Raw genomic sequence first — 16,401 nt, forward strand, 5'->3', positions numbered from 1 at the left:
GCAGGTATGTGTGACCCCGGCATGAACTGCTGGTTCCTTCAAGAGATAATAGGTCAAACCTTGAAGAGGGGAGATTTAGATGTAATATTAGGAAGAAATTCTTTACTGTGATTCTGGTTAGACCCTGGAACATTTTGCCAAGAGAAGCAGTGCCATGACCCATTTATAGTTTGAACATTTGTTACCTATAATGAGTATCTCATATGTGACGTGCAGGGACCAGCAGTAATCTGCAGGTTTGTTTTCTCTCCTTTCTCATCCAGCCACTACAAAAAACCCAGAAACTACTACAACAGCAGGTATGTGTGATCTGGGGGGGAATTGCTGGTTCATTCTGATGGTAATAGATGAAATCTGGAAGATGATAGACTTCCATGGCATATTACGAAGAACTTCTTTGCTGTGATTGTGGTTAGATCCTGGACCAGGTTGTCCAGAGAAGTTTAGTATTTCTTGTCTATAATGAGAACCTCACATGTGCCATGTGAAGGGACCAGCACTAACTTGCATGTTTGTTTTCTCTCCTGTCTCTTCCAGCCACTACAAAAAAAACAACCACGACTACAACAGCAGGTACGTGTAACCCTAGCAGTGAAATGTTGGTTACCCCCAACAGATAATGGATTAAATCTGGAAGAGGGGAGATTTAGATGAGATATCAGAAAGAACTTCATGCTGTGATTGTGGTGAGATCCTCGATCAGATTGTTCAGAAAAAACATGGCATGACTCATTCATAGTTTAAAGTTTGTTACCTGTAACAAGTTTCACACTCATGCCCTTTGAAGGGACCAGCACTAACCTGCAGTTTTGTTTTCTCTCCTGTCTCTTCCAGCCACTACAAAAAAAACAACAACGACTACAACAGCAGGTATGTGTGACCCTAGGGGTGAACTGCTGGTTCCTTCCAAAAGATAATGGAATAAATCTGGAAAAGGGGAGCTTTAGATGAGGTATTGGGAAAAACTTCTTTTCTGTGAGGGTGGTGAGGCTCTGGACCAGGATTCTCACACAAACAGTGCCATGACCCATTCATGGATTGAAATTTGTTATCTGTAACGGGAACCTCACAAGTACCCTGTTCATGGACCAGCACTAACTGCAGGTTTGTTTTCTCTCCTGTCTCTTCCAGCCACTACAAAAAAAACAACCACGACTACAACAGCAGGTACGTGTGACCTGGGGGGAAACTGCTGGTTCTCTCCAACAGATAATGGATTCAATCTGGAAGAGGGGAGATTTTCATGGCTTATTAGAAAGAAAATCTTTGCTGTGAGGGTGGTTAGGCCCTGGACCACGTTTCCCAGAGAAGCAGTGCCATGACCCACTCCTGGATTGAAATTTGTTATCTGTAATGTGTATCACCCACGTGCCCTGTACAGGGACCAGCACTTACCTGCAGGTTTGTTTTCTCTCCTGTCTCTTCAAGCCACTACAAAAAAAACAACCACAACTACAACAGCAGGTATGTGTGACCCTCTGGGGAGATCCGCTGGTTTCCTCCAACACATAATGGATTAAATCTGGAAGAGGGGAGATTTAGATGAGATATCAGGAATAAAATCTTTGCTGTGGTTGTGGTTAGACCCTGGTCCATGTTGCCCAGAGAAGCAGTGCCATTCATGGTTTGGACATTTGTTATCTATAATGTGTATCTCACACGTGCCCTGTACAGGGACCAGCACTAACTGCAGGTTTGTTTTCTCTCCTGTCTCTTCCAGCCACTACAAAAAAAACAACCACGACTACAACAGCAGGTACGTGTGACCTGGGGGGAAACTGCTGGTTCCCTCCAACAGATAATGGATTCAGTCTGGAAGAGGGGAGATTTTCATGGCTTATTAGAAAGAAAATCTTTGCTGTGAGGGTGGTTAGGCCCTGGACCATGTTTCCCAGAGAAGCAGTGCCATGACCCACTCCTGGACTGAAATTTGTTATCTGTAATGTGTATCACCCACGTGCCCTGTACAGGGACCAGCACTTACCTGCAGGTTTGTTTTCTCTCCTGTCTCTTCCAGCCACTACAAAAAAAACAACCACAACTACAACAGCAGGTATGTGTGACCCGGGGGGGGGGGGGGGGGGGGGAATTGCTGGTTCTCTCCAACAAATAATGGATTAAATCTGGAAGAGTTTAGATTTAGATGAGATATCGGGAAAACATTATTTGCTGTGATCATATTTAGACACTGGACCATGTTGCCCAGACAAACGGTGCCATGACCCATTCATGGATTGAAATTTGTTATCTGTAATGGCTATCTCAGATGTACCACATTCAAGGAGAAGGATTAAGCTGCAGGTTTGTTTTCTCTCCTGTCCCTACAAAAAAAACAACCACGACTACAACAGGGGGTATGTGTGACAGTGGGTGGGAACTGCTGGTTCCCTCCTACAGATAATGGATTAATTCTGGAAGAGGGGAGACTTACATGAGACATTAGGAAGAAATTTTTTGCTGTGGTAGTGTTTAGACCCTGGACCATGGTGCTCAGATAAGCTGTGCCATGACCCAGTCATGGTTTAAGATCTGTTACCCATTACAGGTGTCTCACTCATGCCCTGGGCAGGGAACAGCACTAACCTGCAGGTTTGTTTTCTCTCCTGTCTCTTCCAGCCACTACAAAAAGAACAACGACTACAACTGCAGGTATGTGTGACCCTGGGAGGGAACTGATGTTTCCTGCAGGAGATAAGAGATTAAATGTGGAAGGGGGGAGATTTAGATGACATTTTAGTAAGAAATGATTTGCTGTGAGGGGGCTGAGACACTGATCCAGGCTCCTCAAACAAACTGTGGCTTACCCATTCCTTCAGGTTTTCAAGACCAGGTTGGATGGGGATCGGAGGAACCTTGTTTGGGAGAAGCTGTCCCTGTCCATTGAATTTAACTATATTTAAGTCCCTTCTAATGCAAACCAATCCCAACACCATTATTGGATATTACAGTAAAGACTTTGATGATATTGCAAGAAGCTAATGTATTTGCAACGGACCTTGGAGCAAAAATATCCACTTGAAATGAAGATAATATTTAATTTCATGTCTTCTTTCTCACAGCTGCTGAACCAGAAGAGACTACCTCCTGTAAGTAACACACAGTTACTCTGAATTTCATGCTCTGTTCTCTGCCAAAACGCTAACCGTGTGTTGACTGGCTCCCTGACACCTCTCTGTGAGGACCCCTCCAACACAAACCATACTATGACACCAGTATTGGATGTTAATCAAAAGGACTTCTGTGATATATCAAGCAGCTTGGGTTGCTCCTGAGGGTCTCAGGGTGATATCTCCATTTTAAATAAATAAATTCTTAATTTCATCTCTTCTTTCTCTACAGTTGAAGACTATGCTTATGCTGAAGAAGAAGGCACTACCACCTGTAAGTAACACACAGTGTCTCTGGCTTGCATGCTCAGATCTCTGCCCAAGCTCTGACCAGGCTCTCCTTGACTGGCTCCCCTTCTCCTCACTCAGTATAATTTCATGGATTTACCCATGAGTTTCTGGGACCATCCCTGTCATCTGTCCCTTGGCTTCCATGCATAATAAAGTAAGAAAAGGGTCTTGGGGTTGGTGCAGGAGAAATACTTGCACTGACAAAAGCACTGGGGCAGGCACACTACACCTGCATGGATTCACATTTCCTCTCCATCGTATCAGTCCTAACAATCCAGGCTCCCTGGATTTTTCTGGGGTGCATCCCAGTTGGAAACTGACTCAGTGGGGTTGGGTCAGAACCTTTGTTATCTGTACTCTGTTATCTTTGTTATCTGTACGAGGACTAACTTAGAACTTTTTTTTTTCTCCTGTCTCATCTAGCCCCTAAAAAAAACACAACAAAGAAGACTACAGCAGCAGGTATGTGTGACCCTGGGGTGAAATGCTGGTTCCCTCTCCATTAATGATCTTTGCTTTGCCCACACCTGAGGTAACAGTTACTGATATTTGGTTTTATTTTCTCTTTGGCAGCCCAAATGAAGTCCACAAAAGCAAAACAAAAAGGTATTAACTTCTGAAGTTTTCTCATTCTTAATTAGTAATTCACTGAGTAAAAAATTATTAATTAAAATAAATAACAATTAATTAATAATTCATTTATCTGTTATACAACATTCTTGATTACACATATTCTTTATTAATTAATTGATTGATTACAGAAAAGCAAACATTTTCGTTATTCATATCTTATGTTATTGTATTGGTTTTTCCCTGTCAGGAAAATCATATCGCAGACCTCGCCTGATTCGTAAGAAGATAGGTAACGTATTCTCATTATTAATTATTTAATGTATTAATTATATATAAGCACATATTTTTCTTATTCAATCTCACTTTTTGTGTTTTGTTTGGTTTTTTTCCCACCAGTAAAACGCCTTCGCAAGCCTCGCCTATTTCGTAAGAAGAAAGGTAAGGTATTCTCATTCTTAATTACTTAAGTTATTAATTACATAAAAGCACATATTTTGCCTATCCAGTCTCACATTCTATGTTCTTGTTTGGATTTTTTTCTCTCAGTAAAACAACTCTCCAAATCAGGCATATTTCCCATCAAAGCAGGTAACATATTTTCATTCTTAATTAATTAGTTGGTTGTTTAATTAATCAGTACTCAATTAATTAGAGCTATCAACTATTAATGATTACTAATTGAGCACTTTAGTTTCTTGACTACATGCATTCTGAATAATCAATCAATCAATCAGTCACATAAATGCACACATTTTCCTTATTCAATCTCATGTCTTCCATTATTTTTGGCTTTTTTCCCTCAGTAAAATCCCGTTCCAAACCACGTGTACGTCTTGTAAAAAAAGGTAAGGTATTCTCATAATTCATTCATTCATTCATTATATGAAATCACATATTTTCCTTATTCAGTCTCACTTTTTATGTTGCTTTATTTTCCCCTCAGTAAAACTCCGTCTTAAATCACGTCGACGTTCTAAATCCCAAGGTAAGGATTTCTCATTCTTAATTAATTAATTGAATAATTAATTTAGCAATTAAAACAACTAGCTACTAATTAGTATTTCATTTATCTATTACATACAATTCTTGATTACACACATTCCTATTAATTAAAAAATCACATAAAAGCACACATTTTCCTTATGCAGTCTCACCTTTTAAGTTGTTGTTTCGGGGTTTTTTCCCTCAGCAAAACTCAATACCAAATCACGCTCACGTTCTGGAAAAGCAGGTAAGGTTTTCTCATTTCTTCTGTGTTTTAATGACTTCTCTTCCTAAGGACAGGACATGGTGGGTAAGAGGTGGGAGCTGGGAAAGCCTGGAAGTTCAGGGGCAGGAGGGATCTGGAGAGAGAAGAAAAGGGGAAGTGGGAGAGGTCAGGAGCAGGCAGAGAGCCTGGGGACCACACACTGCTGGTAACAGGGGCTGGCAGCCAAACCATCCTTGGGCTGAGGGTCAAGGGGATGAGCTGCCCTACGTCTGCACCATTCAAGGAAAAAAAACCATGCATACAAAAGAGCTGCCTGTATCCTGCCTGGCTGCTGGCCAGCCCATGCCAGGGTGCTCTGGCAGGCAAAGAAACAGCTCGGGGCATCACAGCAAGCTCACCCTCTTCCCAGGGGAGAAGGGACAGGCAGTGGTCACTTGTGTGACCTCGGGGTCAGTTGTAGGAGAGAGTAATGAGCTGCTGATGGGACACCATCACAACCAAAAAAAAAAATAATTTCCTCTCCACTCAGGTGCTCGTTCCAGATCTTCCTCATCTGCTCGTTCCAGTTCTTCCTCCCGCCGCAGCAGGAGACGTCGGGTCTGAGGAAAAAGAAGCACAAGTGAAAGTGGCAGCACACTTCTTACCATCACCCCCAAATAATAACAACCCCAATCATGTTTCTTCTAACCCTAACACTATGTTGATCTCTTCTACATGTGGGCGTGTTGCACGTCTGCTACTAATTTCTAAAAAATAAATTATAAGGGTGGGTGTAAATCAAAAGGTATTTTAATCTTACTGTGCTTCTGTTCCTTAATTTCAGATCTTAATTGGATCTGTAAAATCCTAAACTTCAATAAATACTCTCAGTGACAAAAAGTAATTCTATCAGCTGGGTGATTTTTCTTATCAAGATTTTGTTTCCCTCTCACAGTTCTTCCCCATTGCACCAAATATCTCAACCACTGAGCATTTAAGAAAGATTGAGCTGCCTTACAGATAGACATCCCAGTGCTGCTTCCTGAGCTCACCAAGTGATATAAATGAAAGGAAAAGCATCCCTTATAACCAGTGATATCTGAGCAATAACCTGTTCCACTTCATAATAGAAAAAAATATCTTCTGGATTGCAGAACTGTAGAGGAGTAAAGCAGTCGTCTCAGAAAAAGAGATGGATGAAATTTTTCTAATCTGGTGGTTATAGCCTGAATGTGTCTTGGGTCAGTGTAGGGGTGTACTGGAAGCAGTGGGGGCACAGGGGTGGCTCCTGGGAGAAGCTGTTGGAAGCTCCCCTGGTTCCTATCCCTGCCCCACCTCTGTCCAAGGCTGAGCAGAGATGGGAAGATGGATGTAGCTTTGCCAGTAATATATTTAAGAAAGGAAAAACAAAACTGTAGAAATAATATAAAAAGACCCATAGAGCAGAGTAGAGGATGCGGTGAGAGAGCAATGCCAGAGCAAAGACCCCGAGGTCAGTGCAGAAGGAGGAGAAAAGATGCCTGAGCAGAGATGTCCCCACAGCCCGTGGTGAGATGGCAGCTGTGTCCCTGCAGCCCATGGAGGAGCATGAGGGAGCATTCCCTGAAGGGCCACAGTTTTCTCCTCCCTCCCCCATAGAAACCATCATCCTCCCCAGGTAGGGCATATTCTTACTGTAGGGCTCCACAGGAGGTGGCAGGGGAATGCTGCTGTACCGAGGCAGAAAATCCTCTGTAGGAGTTGGCATAGTCAGCAGAGAGCACAACTGTCATTGTGTTTGAAGAAGATTCAAATGTGGGCTGAGTCTGAGCAGAGACTGAAGCCCAGCTCAGGGCTGCTCCAGGGGAGCTACAGAACAGTCCAGGGTGGCAGGGGGAGAGTACAGCAAAGCTACTGTCAGGGTTTGGGCCCAGCTGGTACCAACCAGGGCTCTGCTCACTCACCTCCCCCCCACCATGGGACAGGGAGGAGAAAACCCACCTTAAGGTTCCTCAGTGGAGACAAGGACAGGGAGGTTTGCATTCCCCAATGACAGTAACAGGCAAAAACCAGACAGATTAAATTTGGGAAGGGAAAACATTAATTTAATCTACAAGGAGAAAGAGAAAACACAGCCAGACCTTAATACCTTCTCCCCCTCCTTCTCCCCAGCCCCACATTGCTTCACTGCCACCTCCCCTCAGAGCACAGGGGACAGGCAGGGGGGGTTCAGGGTCAGTTCCCCACACGGGGTTTCTGACCCTTTTCCTCCTCAGAGGAAGACTCCTCACACTCATCACCTGCTCCAAGGCAAGGTCCATCTGACAGGAGAGGCCTTCAGGAACCCCTGGGACATGAGTCCTTCCCGAAACCACTAAGAGTCAACAGGGGATGCTCAGGTAACAACACAGATCCAAGGCTGTAATACTTTCCCAGAATACTCTCCCAGTCACCAAAAAATATGGTTCCAGTCTTTCTAAACCAGAGAGGAAGGGCTGTCTTGGCATTCAGTCGTTACCAAAAGCTTTTGCTTTTATGGATGTACCTGGCTCATTGGTTTATTTGAAATCCACATCACTCTGCAGCAGAGATCCATCTACAAAGAGAGAGTTACTTTTTTTTTTTTTTCCAACCCACACCTCATTTATCATCTCATTCCAGGCCACTAAGCTATTGTGCTGGAAGAAAATACCTCACATTACAGACAATACCAAGCATTTACAGATCTCTAGCACCTCCCCACTTCCCTACTTATGTCTTTTCTGACCTGAAATGCTTCAGTCCATTTTCCTGTTATCTGGAAGCCATTCTAAATTTCCGATCATCTTTGCTGGTGTTCTCTGAAGCTCTTCCAGTTTAGCAGTGCCCTTTTAGAGTTGGAGGACCAGAAGAGTGATCAGCAGTAAATCCTACATGTGGCCCTGACCTTTAGAACTGAATTCAATTCTTTGGAAAAACAGAGCAAGGGGATGACAGGAGTGTTGAAGTGCATTTGGTGACAACCTTGCAGAACAGAATTGCTGAGGTGTCCCGTGTCACCTGGCATTTCCAGTTTTGCCATTGGCTCTATCTGTGATGTGTTCCTAACTCCCCTTTCCTCTGGCACTAGGCAAACAAAGACTTAAAGTGTGTTTAGATATTATTTTACTCTTCGATCGTTCAGGTTTTGTAAACTGCAGTAACAGAAATTAAAAGAAACCAACAGAATAACATTTTGCATGTCTGGTTCCAAATGAACTGCCTCAGGGTCTTTGCAATAGTGGAGGATAAAATATAACTGCAAAAAACATTATGAGATGCTTGCAAGTGGTTCTTTGCTGCTGTCCTCTTCCAGTAGGTGAACCAGGCTGTGGGGCTTTGCTTCATGACCTGAACAAAGCATTACAGATTGACCTGAATGCAAACACAAACTGCATCTGGCAGATTCAGAGGAATGTAAATCAAACAATTTGACTCAAAAGGCAGCAAAATAGTAATGCACTTGCAGACAACCTAACAAGTTCAATTTTACACATCCTAGTTCATGTTGTTTCAGTTTTTCAAGGCCAGTCTTTCACTGCTGAAAAATTGTGCCCTATTTCTAACCTACATTTGCCTTTCTCATGTTACTACAAACTTGATTTTATTTTGCTTTTGCCTATCAAGTAAGACCTCCATTCACAATTTTCTCACTTCCATACAGACCATGACCAAGGCCTCACATATTTATCTAATATAAAGTCTCTCAGGGTTTCTTTTGTTTGGAGTAGCAGCTTCATTACCAGCTTCTCCAGATGGAACCCAACATACCAGAAGTAATTCCAACTTAAGTCCAGAACAGGGCCATGAAGATGTTCAGACATTTGGAGCACTTCAGCTATGGGGAGAGGCTGAGAGTTGAGGTTGTTCAACCTGGAGAGGAGAAGGTCTTGGGAACACCTCAGAACAACTTCCAGTGCCTGCAGGGTCTCCATGAAATAGAGGGAAGGACTTCAGACGGGGGCATGGAGGGATAGGATGAGGCAGGTAGATTTAAACAGGAAGAGGGAAGCTTGAAATGGGTTTTAGGAAGAAATTCTTGACTGTGCAGGTCGTAAGACCCTGTCCCAGGTTTCCCAGAGAAGCTGTGGCTGCCCCATCCCTGGCAGTGTCTCAGCCCAGGTTGGATGGGGCTTGGAGCAATCTGGGCTGGTGGGAGGTGTCCCTGGCCATGGCAGAGGGCATGGGACTGGGTGAGCTTTAAGGTCCATCCCAACACAAAGCAGCCTGGGATTCAAAGGTGAAAATTGTTTGCATAAAACTGATTAATTCTTGCCAGGAAATAGAACTGGTACATACTATACTGTTTGGGCCCAGCTTAGAGCTACGTGGATGGAAATATATTTATAAGGATCTTCTCTAAACACACTTAAGTCAGTTCAGGAAATGACCCTGAATTCAAGTCATTCACACAGACACACGGAACCAGGAGTTTGGATACCTGACATGACTCTGTTTGCTCAAGAAGTTACTGGGAAGGTAAGAGCATAGATACCACACAGCCTACTCTGCTGAGAATTTACAAAAAGCATTCACAGAAAGACAGAGTTGATGCTCATTTCTGAATCAGCTAAGAACAATTTGAGTTTGCTTTTTTCTCTCTCCAGCTGAGATCCATCTCCTCCCTGACACTACAGAGAGAGGTAGAGCTGGATGTACCCTTTGGAGTGTCAGAGGCCATAGTGGTGGTGTCACCAGCACCTCATTCCAAGGAGAAGACTGTGGCTGGAGGGATTCTGCAGGCTCCATGGCTTTGCTAGAGGCAAATCCTTTTGAGCTGTGTAGGATGCCCTTTGTAGGTGGGATTCCCTTTTTCCCTGCAAGTCACCTAAGCTGGAAAACCACCATGGAGAGAGATGGCAAAGGTTAATCTCCAGCATAAGCTGTCATATGTTCTCTCTTCACAATGATTTCTCATGCTTTTTCCCAGTCTTGATTTATGTGTACTAAAGTGGGCACTGCAATATCTTCTCCCTCTCATCTTATAGTCCAGTGGATTAAAAACCTGTTGCTAGTTTCTCCCCTTCACCTGATAAATATGTTGTGTCTGGATTCTTTTGTGTAATATTTCACAGATCCAGAAGCTCATCTCCTAAGTCCTGCCAGGCATAGGCTCCACTTCCTCAGGCTCTGTCTTGTTTGATCCAAAACAACCCACCTGGGAGTCACAGCACAGCAGTGTAGATCACTGCATAGGGCCCCATGACTTCAGTCTCTCCTGTCTTCCTCAGAGCAGGACCTGGCAGCTGCTGATGCCCCACAGGTGTTACCTGCACACTCCTTGATCGGCACAGTTTTAGCTAACTTTAGCACCCTCTGCCCCTCTCTTCCTCCTTCTCCCTCGTTTCCTTGGTTACACCCCAAAAATGATGTTCACCCAACCAAACCTTGGCCAGTCTCTCGTACAGCTCTTGTATTGCTCTGCAGGCTGCAAGAGAGAGGGAGAGAAAGAACTGCAGAGCTGAACCATGCTGGAGGTATCCAGTCCCAGGTTAAAGAGGAGTCAGAGAAATATGAAAAAGCCCAGAAACTGCTCCTTACAGGAATAAGAAACAGAGAATTGGCTGAGACTTTCCTGACATTTCCAGGATGCTATTCGTGTTTTGGCACATTTCTCAGAGTGGTTTAAGAGAATCCTTACCAAACAGCCCAACCTCCACACGTAAATCACTGGTTCCTGGAATAACCACCTCAGCAAAGCAAGGCCACAAAGGTTTCTTGGGCAATGTTTGGGAAGATCTCAGTAGCCAATCCAGAACCAGCACTGCTCTGATCTGGATTTACTTATCCGGATGTTGGGATGTACCCTGTGAAATGAAAATACTCACTAAATCATTGCCTTGGCATTGGGCTGGAAGACATTCAGGAAGAAAGATCAAATTGCACAGCACACACCTTTGGTGGAAACCAGAACCCATTTGGTATAAATTCTGAAGGTGCCATCAGCTGAACAGACAGCCACAACCACAATGGACTGGCAAGCTCGTCTCACCTGGCTGCTGCTGCTGTTAAGTGCTGCTCTCCTCGCTGAACCAGGTACTGCCTCTGAAATTTTTTCATGTTTGCAGGGAAAAGTTACAGACAGAATGAATAGGTAATACAGAGAGCCTTGTGGGGAGGGGGTGGCAAAAGATCTCCTGCAGTATCACTGACAACCCACACACCGGGCATCACCTCGCACTAACACACAAATTATACCCAGAATTATGACATCTTACATCAATACTAATTTTTTTTCTTGTCTCTCACAGCAAGGGCAGAAGAGGAGAATCAAACCGGAAGCTCAGGTACTGCATGGAAGAAATTTTTACACTGACTAAACTCATTGAAACCCAAAGGTAAGATAGTGAGGGAAGCTCCTGCATGTGAACAAACCACACATCTGCAGAGCTACAGAAGCCATCTGGAGGTGAGCTGGTTATCCCTCCAGCACAGCCACAACAACCTACCATGATATAGGTCAGGTCCTGCATTCAGCAGACCGTGAGGACAGAGCTGAATTAACCCCTGGTGTCAGTTCTTCTGTCCATGTCTCTGCCCTGCCCTGCTTGTAGGTGTTCCCCAGTAAACCCCGAGTACTGGGGACACACCAGGCAGCCCATCCCTGCATGGATGGGGAGGCAAGTTTAGAGGTTAGAAGTATAGACATTCTGAGAATAAACAAACTGAGATGTTTACCCGTTCATTTTTTGTTTAAATTACAGAGACAAAACTGCGATTGGTATCTGGAGAGGACCAATGCTCTGGGAGGGTGGAAGTCTTCCATGATGGCAAATGGGGGACAGTCTGTGATGATAACTTTGCGACAGAAAGTGGCAACGTTGTGTGCAAACAGCTGGGTTGTGGTGAAGTTGTTTCAGTCTTGGATGAGGCTTACTTTGGCCCTGGCACAGATGACATCTTCCTGAGTAATGTGCAATGTCAAGGAAGTGAATCTCAGCTTTCAGATTGTCAGAACGATGGCTGGAGCAAACATGAGTGTGCTCATGATGAGGATGTCAGTGTCATCTGTTCAGGTAAATAACCTAACCAAACCAAAAGATTGTCTGCTCTTAAAAATGTGTTTGGGTTTTCCTGTGACCATAATCACAAGAGACATCAGAGTAGAGTCTGGAAATGTGCACTTGCAGCCCAGAACACTGACCATAGTCTGGGCTGCATCAAGAGCAGCCTGAGCAGGAGGTCAAAGGAGATAATTCTCCCCCTCTGCTCTCCTGAAACCCCACCTGGAGCTCTGTGTCCAGTTCTGGAGCTCTCAACACAGGAAAGACATGGAGCTGTTGAAGCATGTGCAGAGGAGGCCACAAAGATGTGGATTTAAGTAGGAAGAAGGGAGATTTAGACTGGATATCGGAAAGAAATTCTTCACTATGACTGTGGTGAGACATTGGCCCTTATTGCCCAGAGAAGTTGTGGCTTTAAGGCCAGGTTGGATGGGGCTTGGAGCAACCTGGTCTAGTGGGAGGTGTCCCTGACCATGGCAGTAGGGTTGAAACTCGATAATCTTGAAGGTCACTTCCAACCCAAACCATTTTTAAGTCTAATAAATAAGACCTGAATTCTGTGCATGTGGAGGCTCCTTGTATTTAAGCTGTTTTGTGTGGCTGAGGAACAAAGCAAAGTTTTCCACAAAATACAAAGATTGATAGCAGCAAGCACTGAGTCTGAAAATGGTGACAAGAAGGAGCACCAGCCCAGTGCTTCACAAAATCAAATATTTGAGTGATTTCACCATTGTCTCAGTTCTCATGACCATTCTTAAAGTTCTCTAATAATTTTTTTCTATACATTCCAGAGTCCTCAATGAACTCAAATAAAACTACCACTGCTGCCCCAACATCTCCCAGTGAAACCACTGATGTGACAGATACCACAGAACCCCCAACTACTACTGCTGAAGGCAAGGAGAAAATTCAAATTACAAAACTCGTGTGTGGAAATTTTGAGGAATATATGAATATCTTGTTAGAGCACACGGGAGGAACACTGGGAATTCTGTAAAAATACTGAATAACTCTGCCTGTGATTAGCTTTGGAAAAGGTGATAGCCAGGATAGGATCATCTTCATTTTCACAGGAAAATGTGGTGGGAGGGGAACTGGCATGTGATTAGGTCTACCTGCTGATATCAAGACTGCCTGTATGTATGGTGAGATCTTTACAATTGGCTCACCTGAGGCACTCTTACCTGCATCTTTTCTTCACTTAGAGCAAGTCACAAGCTCCTCAGATCATACTTGTGCTTTTCATTGCGACTTTCAGACATTCAATTTCTCCTCCTAGCAGCCTCCTCTCCTAGCACAGACGTCTCTCCAATTCCAAGGCCATCCCACAGGAACAGGGATCAGTGGAAATCCCAACCACACTGCAGACAGGAAAAGGGCATGAGCACAATGTGCAGGGTGTTAGAGAAACCTGGCTAAAATATTGGTTAGGAGGGAACATCAGTGGAGATGTCAAGAAATGCTGCAGCTAATGCTTCATCTATGAGTTTCCCCATTTCCCAGTCTGTGTTTCTCACCATTTATAACATTATTTACCTGGATTCTGAACAATTTATAAGGCCTCAGCTTTCTTATCAAGCTGGCCCAGGATGAAGGGCAGGTCCTGTTCTGCCTCCTGAGGATTCCTCAGATCAGATTCAGCCCCTCCCAAGCTGTGGCCCAGGATGCAAGCTGGGAAGGAGAGACCTTGGTGTCTCTCTGCCCTCCCTGCCCTCCTCAGCAGAGCTCCCACCTGCTAACAGTGATGCTCCATAGGGCAAGGAGATCAAAGCAAATAATGTCAGGGTTGTAATACAAAACATGTCTAGAAATATCTGAGGGGTGGGTGTCAAGAGGAAGGAGCCAAGGTCTTTTCAGTGGTGCCCAGGAACAGGATAAGGAATAATAGGTTTAAGCTAGAATGTGGGAAGTTGCACCTCAATATCAGGAGAAACTTCTTCTATGTGAGGGTGATGGAGAACTGGCACAGGCTGCCTAGAGAGGCTTTGGGGTGTCCTAATTAAAGAAACTGTAAGTGATTTCTCAAATATGCAACATAATATTTGTCAGAAATGATCAGCTAGGAACAATACATGGAAAAAAAATTAGGAAAGATTAGAATAAGTAACAAAAATGAAAAATTAAGATTAAAATCAAAACAGTATTTTATCTTACACAAAGCATTCCCTTACACCATTATTGAATGATATTCAAATATGTTTTTGTAATATTACAAGGAGCTGAAGATTCTCCTAAGAGTCTCAGGGTAAAACCTGCATTTAAATTAAAGAAAATATTTATTGTCATTTCTTCTTTTTCACAGTTACAGACTGTTATGACTCAGAAGAAGAAGACACTACCACCCGTAAGTAACACACAGTGTCTCTGGCTTACATGCTCAGTTCTCCACCCAAGCTCTGACCAGGTCTTGACTGGCTCCCCATCTCCTCACTGGCAATAACTTCACTGATTAACCTATGAGTATCAGGGACCATCCCAAACTCCTCTTCCTTGGCTTCCGTGAACAATAAAGGAGAGAAAGGGGCAGGCTGTCTGTGCAGGAGAAATACTTGCAGTAGATAGGCCCCCTGCAACCTTCACGAGGTGCATCCCACCTGGAAGCTGATTCAGTGGGGTTGGGTTTGAACATTACATTTCTAAAATGGGTACCTCACACATGCCCTGTGCCAGGACCAGCACTAACCTGAAGGTTTGTTTTCTCTCCTGTCTCGTCCAGATGCTGCAGAAGGCACGACTACAACAGCAGGTATGTGTGACACTGGGGATGAACTGCTGGTTCCCCTCACAGATAATGGTTTAAGTCTGGAAGAGGGGAGACTTAGATGAGAAAATAGGAACAAAATCTTTGTTTTAAATGTAGTGAGACTCTAGCCATATTTCTGAGAGAAGCTGAGGCTGCTCTATCCCTAGAAGTGTTTGAAGACAGGTTGGATGATGCTTGGAGAAAGCTGGTCTGGTAGAAGCTGTCTCAGCCCAAGGTTATAAATTATATTTCAGCTACATTCCAACCCAAACCGTTCCATGATGTTATTGGATGTTGCTCAAAAATCTTCATGTAATATTGCAAACAACGAAGTACTCTCCAAGACTGTCAGGAGAAATTTTCCATTTAAATTAAACAAAATATTTCATTTCAACCCTTCTTTTTTATCACAGCTACAGAGTCTAGTACTTCTAAAGCAGAAGACAGTACCACCTGTAAGTAACACACAGTGTCTCTGGGTTGCATCTGACTTGCAGGGCACTGTCTCCTGCCCAAGCTCTGACCAGGTCTTGACTGGCTCCCCATCTCCTCACTGGGTATAACTTCATGGATTTACCCATGATCTATAAGGGTCACCTCTCCTTTGGCTTCCATGCACAATAAAGGAGAGAAAGGGACATGTTATTTGTCCAGGAGAAATACTTGCACTCACAAAAGCACTGGGGAAGGCACACTACACCTGCGTGGACTCAGATTTTGTCTCCATCATCTCACACCTAACAAATCAGTTTACCTGCAACCTTCCTGGGGTGCACCCCAGCTGGAAGCTGACTCAGTGGGGTTGGGTTTGAACTTTTCTTATCTGCAATGGATACCTCACATGTACTCTGTGCAGGGACCAGCACTAACCTGCAGGTTTGCTTTCTCTCCTGTCTCATCCAGCCCCTGCAGAAACAACAACGACATTGGCAACCACAGCAGGTATGTGAGACCCTGGGGTGAGCTGCTGGTTCCCTCCATGAATTAATGCCTGAAATCTGAGAAAGGGGAGATTTTTCTGAGATATTAGAAAGGAAGTCTTTGCTCTGAGGGTGGTGAGACCCTTTCCCATGTTGCCCAGGGAAGCTCTCTCTTACCTATAACTAGAAATGTTCAAGGCCAAATTGGATGTGACTTGGGAGAACCTGGTCTACTAGACGATGTCCCTGCCCATGGACCTGAATTATTTTTGAGGTCTCTTCAAATACAAAACATTCCATGATAGAGTTTCTTTAATTTACTCAAAATTATTTTGTATTATATTGGAAGCAGCTGAGGATCCCTTTGAGGATCCCCATGTAAAGTTTCCATTTCAACTAAAGAAAATATTTAATTTCATCTCTTCTTCCTCACAGCTGATGAGTCTGTAGCTCCTCAAACAGAAGACACTACCACCAGTAAGTAACACACAGTGTCTCTGGCTTGCATGCTGAGTTGTCTGCCCAAGCAATCATCAGGTGTTGACTGGCTCCCCATCTCCTCTCTGTGTTGTTATAA

General features: G+C 43.9%; 2 protein-coding genes across 2 annotated transcripts in view; both read left to right on the forward strand.

Annotated features, from left to right (window-relative positions):
* LOC139798095 (integumentary mucin C.1-like) overlaps positions 1 to 16,401 on the forward strand; it is a 49,477-nt gene that overhangs the window by 20,573 nt on the left and 12,503 nt on the right. Inside the window, exons 21-24 of the mRNA XM_071748180.1 lie at positions 538 to 573; positions 835 to 870; positions 1,721 to 1,756; positions 16,260 to 16,301. Of these exons, the coding sequence (XP_071604281.1) occupies positions 538 to 573; positions 835 to 870; positions 1,721 to 1,756; positions 16,260 to 16,301 (150 nt within the window). The remainder of the gene's footprint in view (positions 1 to 537; positions 574 to 834; positions 871 to 1,720; positions 1,757 to 16,259; positions 16,302 to 16,401) is intronic.
* LOC139798641 (putative DMBT1-like protein) lies at positions 10,827 to 13,173 on the forward strand. The gene is made up of 4 exons (XM_071749630.1): positions 10,827 to 11,193; positions 11,409 to 11,444; positions 11,862 to 12,173; positions 12,953 to 13,173. Exons 1-4 carry the CDS (start codon positions 11,127 to 11,129, stop codon positions 13,156 to 13,158), a joined length of 621 nt encoding a protein of 206 aa, XP_071605731.1. The 5' UTR covers positions 10,827 to 11,126; the 3' UTR covers positions 13,159 to 13,173.

Source organism: Heliangelus exortis, chromosome 7, assembly GCF_036169615.1.
Source record: "Heliangelus exortis chromosome 7, bHelExo1.hap1, whole genome shotgun sequence".
In the NCBI taxonomy this organism is placed as follows: domain Eukaryota; kingdom Metazoa; phylum Chordata; class Aves; order Apodiformes; family Trochilidae; genus Heliangelus; species Heliangelus exortis.